At 41.2% G+C, this 15,692-nt stretch overlaps 1 protein-coding gene across 5 annotated transcripts in view; it reads left to right on the top strand.

Annotated features, from left to right (window-relative positions):
- Window positions 1–15,272, top strand: part of fgfr3 (fibroblast growth factor receptor 3) — a 125,693-nt gene extending 110,421 nt beyond the window's left edge. For 3 of the 5 annotated variants that reach the window (XM_042436810.1, XM_042436809.1, XM_042436808.1), the window contains 10 exons: window positions 105–280; window positions 3,675–3,823; window positions 4,135–4,256; window positions 4,576–4,686; window positions 4,781–4,971; window positions 5,631–5,753; window positions 6,793–6,863; window positions 10,354–10,491; window positions 10,704–10,809; window positions 12,180–15,272. In XM_042436810.1, the coding sequence (XP_042292744.1) occupies window positions 105–280; window positions 3,675–3,823; window positions 4,135–4,256; window positions 4,576–4,686; window positions 4,781–4,971; window positions 5,631–5,753; window positions 6,793–6,863; window positions 10,354–10,491; window positions 10,704–10,809; window positions 12,180–12,344 (1,352 nt within the window). In that variant the 3' untranslated portion in view covers window positions 12,345–15,272. The remainder of the gene's footprint in view (window positions 1–104; window positions 281–3,674; window positions 3,824–4,134; window positions 4,257–4,575; window positions 4,687–4,780; window positions 4,972–5,630; window positions 5,754–6,792; window positions 6,864–10,353; window positions 10,492–10,703; window positions 10,810–12,179) is intronic. The other 2 variants (XM_042436811.1, XM_042436813.1) reach the window with 1 other exon arrangement.
- The last annotated feature ends 420 nt before the right edge of the window (window positions 15,273–15,692 follow it).

The raw sequence follows: 15,692 nt of genomic DNA, 5'->3' as shown, positions 1-15,692 counted from the left end.
GGTGAAATGTGCTACTGAGCAAAGCGATATTTCTTTTTAATAAGTATATGGTTTGTTATGTGGATTTGCAACAACCTGTATTTTATGACGTCCTCCTCCCAAAGCAGTGAACCCAGAGAAGGAGGACTACTACGCCGACATCCTCATCTACGTGACGGGCTGCGTGCTCTTCATACTCGCCGTGGTCATCGTCGTCCTCTGCCGCATGAGGATGACCACGCAGAAGACGCTGCCCACGCCGCCTGTGCAAAAACTCTCAAAGTTCCCCCTCAAGAGACAGGTAACAGAAAGTAGATACAAGATTCGTACACTTTTTTCCCCTCTTTTCCTCTCTCTCTCTCCTCCTGTCTACTGAGTTTAGCTTAAACATGTAAAATGACTTTGATCCAACCAGCAAGCAGGTGTAGCAATTTATTTTGAAAAGCAGCCCTTTTCAAAATAAAACAAACCACAACTGTAATTCGTGACGAGCTGAGGCTTTAACTTTTATGCAGCTTTTCAATTCATTACTGTTTCAGTAAACACCGTTGGCCCCCATCGGAGGCTGACAGGCATGACAAGGGTTTCCATGAGTCTTTGAATTGCTGGAATATACTTCACTGAAGTTCCAGAGGTGTAGTTGAGACACGGAAAATTGGGGGGGAAAAGCATAAAGTCCCTTGAAAAATCAAAACATATCAAGAATTTGTTGAACAGATTCATTGCATCAGATGCTGTTTTCAGCAGTTTTGTCTTCAAAGAAAATCCAAACTGTAGCAGAATTTAGTTTATTTTGAAAAACAACCTCAACAGTCCAGGAAGGATTTAATTCAGGGAAGCACTCAGAATTAGTTATGGAGAGTCATGGAAAAATCCTATAATTTTTCTGCATCTGTGCCACAAAAAGGGAAACCTGCAGAAAAGTTTTCTATAACTTTCAAAGAGCACTTGCATGCAGGATAGGACTCACGCAAGCTGGAGTATAAATAAATAGAGAAGGTTATTGTATGTCTATCTGCCATGGATCTCCCTCCGTCCCGCTGTTTTGATGACGTGGTGCGGACGCTGGAATGCATCACACGGGTGACATGTGTTCACATTTATCTTGGAGCAGATTCAGCTCAGTGATATTTATGCCCTCCTGTGACTGTCAGTGTTAGTTTTAGATTTCACTCTGTGTAACGCACACTCGCCCCTCAACTGTTTGGAGCGAAACATAAAATGGAGCAGCTGCATCTCTGCAGCCTGCAGTCTGAAGAACTCTTCACGTCATTTTCTTGCAGGGCCACGTTCAAGACCAACCTCAGTCAAGTCCAACACCAAGTTTAATCAAAATAAAGGCTAATCAAGTCCTATTCAATACAAAAATAGACCATAAACTGAGAACGAGTCTAAAGGAATAAAAGGAATTGTTTGTTTGTGACACACTCGTATTTGTTGTTAGATGATGATTGATACCACTCTCATGTGGTATCGATCTTCTCATCAAACTCTCTGCAAAAATGAAAACAAGCGTATTTCCCAAATTGTTAAACTATTCCTTTAAAGGAGTTTTGTGCAGGATGAGCAGAAATGTAGCCGAACCGTTGACACAAGTTGAAATCACACCTGTCTGTCTGTCTTTTAACAAAACACTGAACAATTTTAGCAGAAGTTTGGTGAAGCATTTCTTGAGTAGGTTGTTAGACTTTGATAAAGATTTATAAGACGATACTTTTATAGACTTGATTCTATATCCGAGGTGTATTTTTGTCAGGTGAAGAAATCAATTTAGAGTTCAATACGTTTAAAAAAAAAAAAGGTAGGTTAAGTAGATGAAGTGGTACAGTAAGAATGACGTCTTTAGGAAAGCAGCGGTGTTGCAGTATTGTTCAGCGGTGGTGGAGGTTTGTTCTCTCTAGACAGACACATAAGAAAAAAAAAACTTGAGTCAACCACTAGTGGTAGATTTAGACTATCCACCGGTTTTGACATGTCTGGGTCAAACAGGATTTGGAATCAGACGTGTCCAAGAAGGAAAAAAGACTTTCTGAAGACCAGTCTAGAGCACTTTTGCTTTTCCAGCCTCTCCTTACTAATTAGTTTGCCCTCGCTCTTGTCTTCTCTTCAGTCTACTTTACGCTCACCTCCTGACTTCTATCTCTTTTGCTATTGACATATAACTCGTGCGCTCTGAATGCAAATATCAGCCGAATGTCTAAACAGCAGAGAGTTTATTATCCGTGCTGCCCCACCCTGCTGGACTCCCGCTGTGTGCAGGACTCAGCCGCTGTGTGGTTGCTTTGAGCGAGCTCCAGCTTTCCAGCTTCATAATTGAAGGGTTGTTTCTCCTCAAAATGCAAAAGATGCATTTTTCAAAAAAGAGAACATTTTTCTTGAAAGTCATAATTCTGTTCTTGGAAAACAAACATATTATTTGTAAAAAAAAATCAAAGTTAGGATTTAGTTTTAAGTGTGTTTTTCCTAATTAGTCTTACAACAGTCTTATTAGGTTTGATCAGGTTGCTCTAATTGTCGCCGCTAAATCTTTTCTATTTCTGCTACCTTCATACACATGCTCTTATAAGGTAGTCCAGGGAAAGATCTTATTGCATTTTTCTGTAATCTTTGCTTCGTTTTTATAAAGCTAATCTCCTGGTTCTCTCCTTTCTTTTTCATAACTCTGAGTAAATCTCCCATAAACCTCCTGGCATGTTCTATCAGATATTACTTTTCATGCCTCTCAAATTTTGGTCGGGGCTGTTTTTTTTTTTTTGTTTTTTTTTTTTAGCTTCACAGCATTTTTTTTTTTTCATTTTCCCTCAGTTGAGAAGTTGAGGAGGGAAGTCTGGTAAGTGGACATGTTTGTTTCAGGACCCCACCTGAAGGGGCTGAGCTGGCAGACTCTGACACAAACAGATTCATCAAAAACCAGTCAGATAAATGGTGGGAGGATGTCGAGCCCACGGGCTAGGCGGCAGGACCGCCGATCTGGAAATGGAGCTTGCTGATGGATAGAGACGTCCGTCCCACCTCTCCACTCGCTCGCCCACCTCTGCATCCTCCTTCATTCGTCTTTGTTACTGCCTGCTTCCTCCTACGTGCAGCCACAGGCCGGCTGTTTGTTAAAGTGACCGCCGGTGTCAGAAGTCAGGCTGTTTCTTTGTTGCTCTGACATTGGTCTCTTACTGCCAAAAAGCGTTCCATCTTAACAACTTATTCAATAATTTATTCAGTCAATAAATTATTTATTCAAACAGAGGTTAACTGATGGCTGTTTTGAATTTGAGAGGTGAAATATTTTTCTAAATTGTGATTTTTTTTCCTAGAGCTTAAACATTTTGAGTATCACACAAGACAACATTTTTTCATCTTTGACATCTAAAATCTTAAACAGATAAACCAGTAAAACCAGTAAAAAATGTATCTGCCATTTCAATAGAAAGTGAACTGAGAAATGTCTTTAATTATGATGACTGAAGCCAATAAATCTCACTCTTTTAGTTTAGTAAAACTAGCATTATGGTGAAATATCAGTTTCTAACTTGTTTTCAGAAGATCAGGGTTAGAAGCTTTGTTCAGTCATATATCATCTGTTGGGTCAAAGGTCACGGTTAGACCCAGTGTCCTTCCTCTCTTTCCTCCTGTCTTTTTGTTCAAACACACATCACGTCTTCCCTTTCAGAGACTATAACAGTTCGCTTTTTGCACCCAAGCAGGTGTCCTTGGATTCCAACTCCTCCATGAACTCCAACACACCGTTGGTCAGGATCGCCCGCCTGTCATCCAGCGACGGACCGATGCTGGCCAATGTCTCGGAGCTCGAACTGCCATCAGACCCCAAATGGGAGTTTCCTCGAACACGGTAGGAAAGGAGGAAAAACGGCTATTTATCACTGACGTTTAAATGCCTGTCAGAAAGAAAACCGGCGCGGCTGCGGCTTTTTTCATGCTGCCAAGCAACATATTTCAGAATTGACATCCACTGTGTCGTCATCCTAGTACCTCGATGTGCTGTGAAAACATGTAAGCCGTCAATACATCAAGGTCATCACGACACCTTCCTCTACGCTATTATTATGCTTGGCAAACAAATCAATCTCATTCAAAACTGTAAAGACAGAAATTGATCTGCTGTAAAAAAAATACGACCTCTGAAATTGTCTTTTGTTTCAGGCTGACTCTGGGTAAACCTCTGGGCGAGGGCTGCTTCGGGCAGGTGGTGATGGCCGAGGCCATCGGCATCGACAAGGAGAAGCCCAACAAGCCACTCACTGTTGCTGTGAAAATGCTGAAAGGTTAGCGACTGTTGTGACTGCACTTCTGGAATAAATACTTGACCTTGACTGTGATAGCGACGGTATTGTGCCGTGTGATTTCCTGATGGGAATCAACAGCATTGTGTCTTTTCTCTCTCTATTTTCCTCATGTGTACCCTCTCTCTATGTATAAAGAGAATAATTCATCTGGCCTGTCTGGTCTCATAACTCCCACAAGCTCAGACTGATGCTCTCTCCTGCGTTTATCTGTATTGTTGTGCTGTCTTGCTCAGTAAAACCTTTCCTTACAAGTTGAGTACAAGTGCTTCATTACTTCCCTCTCTCGTTCGTCTCTCAGATGACGCCACAGATAAAGATTTGTCCGACCTGGTGTCAGAGATGGAGATGATGAAAATGATCGGAAAACACAAAAACATTATCAACCTGCTGGGAGCGTGCACGCAGGACGGTGAGGCCACAGCACAGCACGGAGGAGGAGCTCATTAACATGGTAACGGTATAGTTTGTCCTGGAAGTGACTTTGTGCTCTGTGTTGCGTTCAGGTCCGCTATACGTCCTGGTGGAATACGCCTCCAAAGGCAACCTGAGGGAGTACCTGAGGGCGCGGCGGCCCCCGGGCATGGACTACTCCTTTGACACCTGTAAAATCCCAGATGAGCAGCTCACCTTCAAAGACTTGGTGTCCTGCGCCTACCAGGTCGCCCGAGGCATGGAGTACCTCGCCTCGCAGAAGGTCAGTCGCTGTGATTCACTAGATCGAGCTGGAGTTGAATCAATCTGCAAATACTGAGGAGTTTTACCGAGCTGAGCAAAATGTATGTGTGTGTGTTTTCGGATCTGCGATTGTCCTCACAGCTTCAACTTAATTATTTTCCTGAAGGGAAAAAGAAGACATGGAAAACGTCCTTGACCAGCTCTTACCTTTCTAACCTTTCTGAGGAAAAAAGGACAAGACCAACAAACTTTTGCTTAATTGGAGAAAATATTATTTTAAAAGGATTTTCTTCGCATTTTTATTATTTTTCTTAAACCTTATAACCTCAGTGTGAACAGAAATTGAGGTCAAGAAAAGTAACAAATTGACCTGCACAGTGTTAGAATTAGAAATAGGAATGTGTTGTGTGGGTTAGGTTATGTTAAATTTAGAGATTAGAGTGTGGTAAAAACATTTGAGATGATTAATGATAAGGATTAAATCAGTTTTAAGGTTAGTTAAAGCTTTGCATTCTACTTTAAAGGCTGATTTAAAGTTTAAATGAGGTTTTAATGAGGAGATAAAGGTCAATATTCGCCATGTAGGTGTGAGTTTAAAGTTAGACAAGAGAAATTTGCCAGTGGAGGATTTGTGTGTGTGTGTATATATGTTTGATATGTTTGTACCTCTTCCCTCAGTGTATCCACAGAGACCTGGCAGCCAGAAACGTCCTCGTGACGGAGGACAACGTCATGAAGATCGCCGACTTCGGTCTCGCCAGAGATGTGCACAATATAGACTACTACAAAAAGACCACAAACGTGAGAAAAAAATTAGTTGTTTTAACTTGCAGGAGGGGACGGTGTTGACCGCAGCAAGATTATTTTACCTAGTTTTATATATTGTACAACCTCTTCAATTCAATTTCAAAATAAGGTTTTACCTTTAAATGTGACAGTCAGGTCAGAGAGGAAAAGTAGATCAAATACTTGATAATTCAACAAATTAGCATATTTTCATATTTTTTATCAAATGATGTCATTGAATACCTCTTTAGTAATAACATGACAACTGTGGGTGACTTTGACCAGTCAGTACAGCTGGTATTGAACCACAAGACTTTTTTGTTATCATTATGTTCCCAGTACCGAGTACTGACATCAACTCTCTGGTCAGATAGTCCCTGATTTAATTTTTTGATTATTTTAAGTTTTGCCAGATTTAGACTCTTTTATTCAGGCAAAGTTCTTGTAAAGCTGCTTGTCTTTAGAAAACATTTAACACTTGTGAACTTTAGCTTCTTTAGTTAAATGGAAAAAACAAGGTTTGCTATCTGTTCCGAAACATAATGGCTCCACTTGTTCTAAGTTTCTGAACGATGACCAGACCTACTGATTAGAAGATATTCACACACAAGAACCTTTTTAGAAACATTCATCATTTTGACATCATGACCAACAGATTAAACCCAGCTAGAGCAGTCTACTGAGTTCAGAAATAGCATTTAAAAACCAGAAAAAGACAACAAAAAAAAGACATTAACAACAACAAAGTGCTCAGGTAATGTTTAGACTCGTATCAATATGGCATTGATAACTTTAGTCTAAGCCTTTTCTGCTTTATTTCATACATACTGCAGATCTAGGTGCACAGATTTTCCTGCTTTTTCATGCGATGTACTGACAGATATGTTTAGACAGGAGTTTGGAGCCATCATAGAGGCCACTGTACATCTATGAAGGCTGCTAGCTTGAAGTTTAACACTGAACTCTGTGTATTTGGGTCCATATTTTGCTGTCTGCTCCGTATAAAAACGGTTCTGCTGACTGAAGCGGTTCTGTTGTGCCTCTGTTGTTGCAGGGTCGGCTGCCCGTGAAATGGATGGCTCCGGAGGCTCTGTTCGACCGGGTCTACACGCACCAGAGCGATGTGTGAGTTTGCACAAACTCGCGGTCTCATGCCAACTGTCCACTCATGTGGAGCTGCTGTACACCGGAGGAATCCGGGTGTTGAAATATCGTGACTGAGCGCATTAGCATCAAAAGCAGAGTCTGTGCGTGTGAATATGGAATCATAGCGTTCCCTCCGCCTTCCAAAACATGTCATCTGCGCTCGCTTGATAATCCTGAGCTCCTTGTGTATCAGCCGATCCACATTCTTTACCGCGTTTGTTCTCTAATCTCCCAACACGACATCAGAGACAGACACAAAACACAACGGTGCCTCCACATCTTACCATTGTTTTATCAGCGTAAATCCAACTTGCCCCAGAACAGAAGGAGATAAGAGGGTCAGTGGATTTATCACAAGGTGCTCCCTCGGGGTGTTTTTCCAGAACAATTCAAAGGAATCAGAGCGGCGGAGACAAAACGCACCTTTTTTACGACCCGTGATTGCTCCCGTGTTGGCTGCAATCAGGAGAAGAAAGGCGAGTTTAGGCGAGGAGGTCACAAAGTCAATTCGTCTTGCGGTAGCTGCGCCCCCTTAAACAGCTCCTCGCCCCCCCCCCCCCCCCAAACACGGGGCCCTGTCAACACTGGCTCGCCGTGTGATTACACTAGACTGGGAACGGGCCGAGAGGAGAATCAGCCTGCTCTGTTATTTCAGCAGGTCTGGATTACAGACTCAATCCTCCCGCCAACCCTCCTCCTCCCTTCATACAGTAGTCACTCTGCAGCCAGTTTACTCTCAAACACCCCGGGGGGACTTTGTCTTTTGACCTGTGATGGTTTTTTTTCATGAAATATGTTACGCTCAGACAGACGGGGAAACAATTAAAACACATCTTTCAAAACACCCACAATCTATCAGAAAGCAAACAGCAGAAAAAAAAAAAAAAAAAAAAAAAAGAAGTGAATATAACAAAACCCTCGTGTGCAGCAGCCCACACAGTCACAACTGTCATCTCAGTTCATGCAGTTAGATTCTCACGTATTGCAGCTTCACAAACATTTAAACAGCTCTGAGGCAGAAGTGGCGGTGTGAAAACAGCTTTTTTTTTTATAGTGTTTTATCACATATTTTTGCAGTCACAGAGATGTTGTGATTCCACGTGACAGTTTATACCAGTTAGGTAGAAATTTAGAAGTTTTTTAAACTCAACTACTACCTTTTTAAATTCATTAGCCAGTAGGTTTTTTCCCCGACTGCCAATATGATGGAGGTGAGGATTTTATTGTTAAAGAGCTTTAGAGGTGTCAGTCTATAAAAGCTTACTGCACCTTCAGAGCAGCTGACTAATCAATTTAAAGCAGGGAAAATGGAGAAGGTGTCGGCCAAAACAAGACAGTTTATAGAAATATGCAGCGACGGTTCATACGCTAGTTTTATTTTCTGTTTTACAAAAGGTGAGAAGGAAAATCAAGTCTTTTATATAAATGTCTTAGAAGCCTTTTCGGTCATTTCTGAAAAACAAACTCTCCTTTCTGCACCCGTCAACCCCACGAGATTTCTGACCAATAAACGGAGTGACAGCTCCCTCGTCGGCGCTTGTTGAATTTGCTGTGAGAACCCAAACTGAACCAAAGGGGAAAATGCAGCAAAGTAGCAACTTATCCACTGATTCAGACTAAAGCAAACAAACTATAGGTGTGAAAATGCTCTTAGATGCCGTAACAGACAAGATGATGTTGTCAGATGTGAGCGAAGTCATTATAACTTTCTTGTTAAACCTTGAGATAAGGCAATAAAGTTGTCGTCAACACTACAATCGTTTGTGGAGTTTCAACCTTCGAGATGAACTCCCGTCTCCAGACAGGTAGACTTTTAATATGATCGGCTTACAGAAAACGCAAGCAGATAACAAGAAAGAGACTCGTTGTACTTTTAATGGAGGTTTTATTCTTTTATGATGCAGTTTCAGACCCTTTTCAACTCTGACCGGAATAAATACCGAATACTTGAGGCTTTCTCTCACACAAAAAGTGGTTTAAATCTGAAGATAATCAGTACTGATACATATCCGGCTATTGGCAGCTTCAGCCTACAAACATCAGCGTTATTATCAGTCTTCATGAAACAATGTCGGTCAAAAATTCTTTCCGATACCAGTACACATAACATCCAGATGTTTCGTCGAACATCACGGTGACTTCGGCCTTCGTTTTCATTCTTAGACCGTTTACCTCTCGTTGCTGTTGGTGCCAATTAAAAAAATTAAGTGTTTACATCTTGATTGCCTCCTCCTATTAGTCGCCTAATAGCCTGTGAATATTAATCCTGGACAACTAGCAGTGAATATAAACAACCTGAGTGTCTCCTGCTCATCCCTTCCGACCACAAAGACCTGATTTTTTTTAACGCCCAGAACAATAATGATAAGGAGTTAGTTAGAGGTCTGTTGTCGGACTGGTTATTCTCAGCTACCAGTTCCTGTTTCCCCTTTTTCCCTCTGAATTTTGATGTCTCTCTTCCACCGCAGTCCTCCCCCTCAGTCTCCTTTTCTCTCTCTCTCTCTCTGTGTGTTTGGACGGTGGACTCGCCGGCCCGGCCAGTAGCGGCTGTTTTCCACCCTCTGGACCTGGAGCATGGATAATTAGATTAAGCCCACTGAGCGCCGCAGTGGGAGGAGGGGTCCGATTCTGATTCACTGGACCAACGGCCGAACAATAGTACACTGGGTTAATAGACCGCCCATTAACTGATTACCTTCCCTCATTTTTTAGCCATTTAGGAATAATGCAGCAGTTCACTGGAGCTGCTGCCACAGAGAGAAAGAGAAAGAAAGAAAGAAAGAGAGGTGACGGCTCGGTTTTAGAGCTACAAGAGTTTCTGGACTGGACGGCAGCTGGGCTGTAACCGTAGATACTGCATAATATGTATTTCCATTCATATTTTGTACTCACTTAAGGTCAGGGCGTGTAGGTATTTTGGAAAAAGCGCGGCACTCAAGATACTTGTTAAAAGTGCATTTTCATATTATGCACGCTGGGCTTGAGGGAAAAAAAAGAGACATCTGGAAATGCTGCCTTCATATCACATTAAAAACACGTTTCATGAGGATTTGTTTTAAACAGAATCGGATCGGGCTTTTAAATTTGTTTTCTAGTTGCGAATGTTTATTATTTAGTTAAAAAGCGTCTCGATATTACAAGATTATAAAACTCATACTGTGTCTTACTTACAGCGTCTGTTAGATCATATATCTTTATTCAACACACCTCTTCCATGTGTTTCTGATGAGTCTTTACTTACCTGGCTTGAGGGGCCAGTCAACCAATATTGACAAACTGTCCTAAACTATAAGAATGCCAAATAGATTCCTAAATTGAGTGCATTAAACATTATTGAAGATCAATACTTCCCCAAGCAGATTGATCGCTTTATCTGGGGAACACAAGCCTCTTTCTGAACCATGACTGCTTCAGGCCATCGCTGCTGTTTGACCTCTAATCTGTATTCTTTGTGTATGTGTGTGTTCAGGTGGTCTTATGGTGTGTTGTTGTGGGAGATCTTTACGCTGGGAGGCTCGCCGTACCCAGGAATCCCAGTAGAGGAACTCTTTAAGCTGCTGAAGGAGGGACATCGGATGGATAAACCAGCCAACTGCACCCATGAACTGTAGGTGTTTTTATCACTTATAGCTCAGTTTTATCACTTTGTTTGCAGGAGGCAACACGCCAACCTTGGTAGCATAAGCTAAGAAAGGGAGGAGACGACACAAAGACCAGATGCATGTAACTGTGTCAGCATTGTGTCAGCGTTTATAAATGCTTCTTTCATTGGCATTTAACTTCTTGCTGTGAGTCACTAAACCTTGCTTTGTGTTTCAGGTACATGATCATGAGGGAGTGTTGGCACGCGGTGCCGTCTCAGAGACCGACCTTCAGACAGCTGGTAGAAGATCACGACCGGGTTTTATCAATGACCTCCACCGATGTAAGTCTCCCCGCACAGCTGCCGATAACATGGAAACACAGAAGATCACAAAACTTTGTTCATAGTTTCACCTTGGACTGTTGTAACTTTTCTCTTCATAAAGTCTCACCTAACTAGAAAAATATCTCTTAAAGGGGACGTTTGCTTTTCCTTATTTTCTATGTTACAATATTGGATGTTCATATGAAATGTTTTCAAATAATGTACGTAAAAGTAATCCCTATGAGCAGTACGCTCAGGCTTCAAACTGCTCTGAATGCTCGGTTTCCAATGTTTTCTTCTACTGTCGAGACGAGCTGACATCAACTGGTGACAGATGTCTTTATATGGTCATCTGCTGCAGGCAGAGCGTGCACGGTGCAGGGAGATACGATACAGTCGTTTGGTGACAGCAGAATAATTTTACTAGCTGTTACCTTTGTTATTTCCTCACAGCAGACGTTTTAACACATTTCCCACACATAACTTATTATGTCACATGATAAGGTAGTGAGCGTAATATTCACCAAACCGAAACGTCCTGCTGTAATCTTTATCACGGCAGGCTTGAACCGCAGGCTTGAACACGCACGGATGGATTTGAGAAGTTGACGTTTGTAATAAAGAAGGAGAAAAAGAAGTGAAATCCTGCTACTGTAGTTTGTTTACTCAGCCTCCGGAGCCGGCGGAAGTTGGCAGTGACACAGCCTCTGGAAGCTAACCAATCAGAACAGAGAGAAGAGAACAGGAGCTAAAACAGCCTGTTATAGACAGAGGCTGAACTGAGGGGCTGTATAAAGGGCCATTATAGGATAAATAAGGATTTCTTTTTTTTTTTTGAACTGTGAAACCATGCAGAGCTACTTCGGTGGAGTCCCAGAATAAAAATACAGAGCTGGAAATGAACATAATAGGTCCCATTTAAAGCCAAAAGCATTTAAGGCGCAGTGAAACAGCAGTTAGAGCGTATTTATCTTCTGTAATGTGACCTATTTATGACTGTTTGCTTCCACCCACGCCTACCTCACTTCACCACAGTCGTTAGATCTGGAGATGGAGGACAGTTTGACAATTTCAGCACAGTTTGAGCACATTTTTTAAACCACATTCTTTAGAAATGTGAACAAAGTCTTGCCAAAGTGCCGACAAAAAATGTTTTTTGAAATCCAAACATACACCTCCTGCTATGATATCCCTGCAGCTAGCTAAACGACACACAAGCTAACAAATATTCATGGATGCACATGGATGCAGGATTACAACTTGAAAAATGTCAGTTTTAAGTATTTAAAGTTAAGATCAAACTATATAATTCTTCATTTAATTATGTGACCACAGAGGAAGTTTGATCGTGACACCCCCAGATTAACCTCTGACCTCTCCTCTGACAGGAGTACCTGGACCTGTCGGTGCCCTTCGAGCAGTACTCGCCCACCTGTCAGGACTCCAACAGCACCTGCTCCTCAGGAGACGACTCGGTGTTCGCCCATGACCCGCTGCCTGACGAGCCCTGTCTTCCCAAACAGCTTCCCAGTAACGGGGTGATTAGGACATAAAACCTGAGCTGGGGGGGGGGGAAGAAGGGAGGTTGGACATTAACCCCTCATCCCCCCCCTTGACTAATAATCACCTCTCAGTGACTCAAGCTCCTCAAGATATGGAAATAAAAACTCAGCATGCAATACTTCCACAGCGCTTCAGCTCTTCGATTCGTCTTAAAACCTTCGGTCGAAAATCCTCTTTGACTGAGTTTTTCTTCCTCCTCCTCCTCCTCCTCCTCCCCAAGAGACTCTTGAAACATTGAAGGATTATTTTTTTGCCATTGAACCATGTTTGTGTTCTTCTTTTCAGAAATGAAATTATATTTTTGTACTCGGGCCAGTCTTTTGTTACGGACAATCTGCGGGGGGGAACCATTCCGTGCCTACTGGGATAAAACCTCCTGAGACTGACAGACAAAAAAAAAAAAAAAAAAAAGGATACAAGAGGAGGAAATGAAGGACATTGGTCAGTGACGATTCAGTTGGCGAGAAGCAGACATCCGATCTTATCCTCGCTTCTCTACGGAGCCCTGCGATATAAAAAAAAAGTTTGAGATCGGAAAGAAAAATCGACAAGAAACCAGCAAAGCCAGAACCAACTCAACGATGGGACTCGTTCTTCCGAAGACACTCAACAATTTGTTCAACTGTCTGGAGCTCAAAACAAGAGAGGATGTACATGAGCATAATCGTGAATTCGTACGCCATCGTCAGTTTTTAGCATCCCGAAAAAAGCAGTTTTGTGATAATCATGGAACAAACTCCTCATCGTTATGTGAGGTGAAGTTTCAGCATTTCAGGGCCATTCAGTAATAAGTACAGTAAGGTTCGGAGGTTGTTTTTTTTTTTTTTTTTATGTATCTAGAAAATGATTTATTGTAAATATATAAATGCAAATATGTATCATATTGCCATGTACTTAAAAGACAAAAAATTACATTTTTAAAGTATTGTTTTAGAATTGAAGCATTGCAATCTAGAAGACACTGTCATGAACGTGTAAAACATTTAATCATTTAAAGTGATACAGAAAAGGTTTATTTGAATAATTAACGTGTATATTTGTAAAGATATTTATAGACTTAACATGTGGTTCTTAAGTTCGAAAGGTCTAGTTTAGGATTTTAGTACTGTACGCAAAGATTTTTATTTCAATTTTTGTAACTTATTTTACAACAGAACTGCGACGTTATTTTTCACAACTGGCAGACTTCTCTGGTTTTTTGATCCATCTTTTTTGTTTGTTTACAGTTTTAAAATAAGAATGTATGACAGACGGGAAGATGAATTTTTTTTTTTCTTTTTAGAGCGAGTGTGATTCGACCACCAGAGGGGGGACTCGCGAACCCAAAGGCTCCTGCCGAAAACTGTAAAATCGAAGGAGTCGGAGGTTTCGGCTGAGTTCATATTCTGGTTTGAAAAGTTGACGTTTGCAATATCAAAGCAACGATTAACTCTTGCTGGGCAAGAAATAGCAGCGCTTTCATGGTATGTGCCAGAGAGGCCTTTTAGTGTGACTAAAGTACTTAAAGACATATTAAACATCTACAAACTATGAGCTGTGAATCATAAATGAAGCCTTCAGAGAACCTCATCAGCCTGTTTTAAGGAAAATTTTCCCACTGATACTGTTTCACTGTTCAGTCTGTAATGGCCCTCGAATTTAATCCCACAATGCTTTGCTCCTGAGATGACACGTGTAAATAACAGTTACTTAAAACAACACCTGTCAGCAGAAATGTTCGATGATTAATTAACTGAGAGAAAACCACTGAATATGTAGAATAGTCATTTCATGAATAAAGGAGCACTTTCAGACTCAACTTCAATCATGGACTACATTTCCCAGAATGCTTGTTAAGCTACCGGAGAACATGCATGAACTTGTGGCATTCAGAAAAATGTGAAAACATGCAAAAGAAACAGTGATAGCGAAAGATTTTTTTAGAGTGAAAGAACAAAAATATACCTAAACTTATTCTGTGTTTTAGCTGCAATGCATTCTGGGGTTTTGAGTCCAGTTAGGCTAGTTTAGTGATTAACTACATCTCCCAGAATGCTTTTTAAGCCACCAGAGAATGTGCTTGTACTTGTGGCGTTTAGAAAAATGTGAAAACATGCAAAAGAAACAGTGATAGCAATAGATTTTTGAAGAGCTTTAGCTGCAATGCATTCTGGTACTTTGAGTCCAGTTAAGAGCAGAAATTGCTCTTTGTTCCTCTTTAACAGTGAATGTCTTCCTAGTATAAAATGAAACCTCTTTGATTCTGAGCCATAACACCAAAATACAACATTTACCACTTTATCTACAAAAAAAGGAAAAACACTAAATGACAAAAAGGACCTGAAATTGAAAATGACACACCTGTAACAGTGTTACAGCACCTATAGGTGGATTTTTCTTCTTTTGAAAGGTGCTTCTGAAGGCTTCAAACTCTTATATTGTACCAGAAAGGTCACAGGGTCGATGCTAACAAGCTGCGTGCGGTGTCGACGTGCCCTTGAACAAGACACTCACAAATAAAAAAAATTTTTAAAAAAACGTCAGCTTGAAGGTAGAGATGTAAAAGCTGTTATGTCCTTTAGTGCTTGAGTGTTACTAAAACACCTGCCCAGACGCTTGAGATTTTATCGCTGCTCTTTAGTATTAATAATGAAATGAAGGCATGCTCGTGCGACTTTACAGATTGCACAGCAAATATAAAATATATAGTATATATATATCAGTTTGTTAGAGGAGACTCTGAAGTCTGTGGTGGATCCTTCTTCAAGCTTCTTGAGAAAAAAGTGCCAAATTAGTCTTAAAAGTCTATTTCACCGAGTTCTCCAGATCTCTGAACCAAATACTGCACTGTCGAATGTAGGCGGGTGGAGGTTACACGGTGCAGGGAAGGATCATGGGATTGCCAAAAGGATATACCCCCCCTCCCACAACCCCCAACACCCCCCCCCCCCCCACCACCACCCCTCTCTTTTTTAAAATGCAGTGGTTTCTCCAGCTGACCCCAAAAAAGGCATGAAATGTTTACAGAGTCTGTTTTTAGCAAAGTCACAAAAGGGAAAGCGACATTTCAAGTGGCATTGAAGGCTTCAGAAACACGATTCACTCGCTGCTAAATGGAAACGGTGTTAACACTTTATTTTGCAACGGCCTTATTCCAGTGTAGAGACTGTGTCAGTACTTCATGAAATCTCCTCTTTACTTAAAGTACTTAAAAGAGTGAAAGTTTGTATTTAATTCTGTCTGCTACACTTGGAGATTTTCACATTTTAATCACCAAATTATGTATTAACGGTACGTTTTTAATTCTACACAGAAACGAGGCTTTTGTAAAGTGAAGTCTTGCACAAGCAGAATGCAGT

The sequence above is a fragment of the Thunnus maccoyii genome, chromosome 16, assembly GCF_910596095.1.
Source record: "Thunnus maccoyii chromosome 16, fThuMac1.1, whole genome shotgun sequence".
Taxonomy (NCBI): Eukaryota; Metazoa; Chordata; class Actinopteri; order Scombriformes; family Scombridae; genus Thunnus; species Thunnus maccoyii.
The sequence above is the reverse complement of the archived record's forward strand: the minus strand, read 5'-3'. Positions and strand labels throughout refer to the sequence as shown.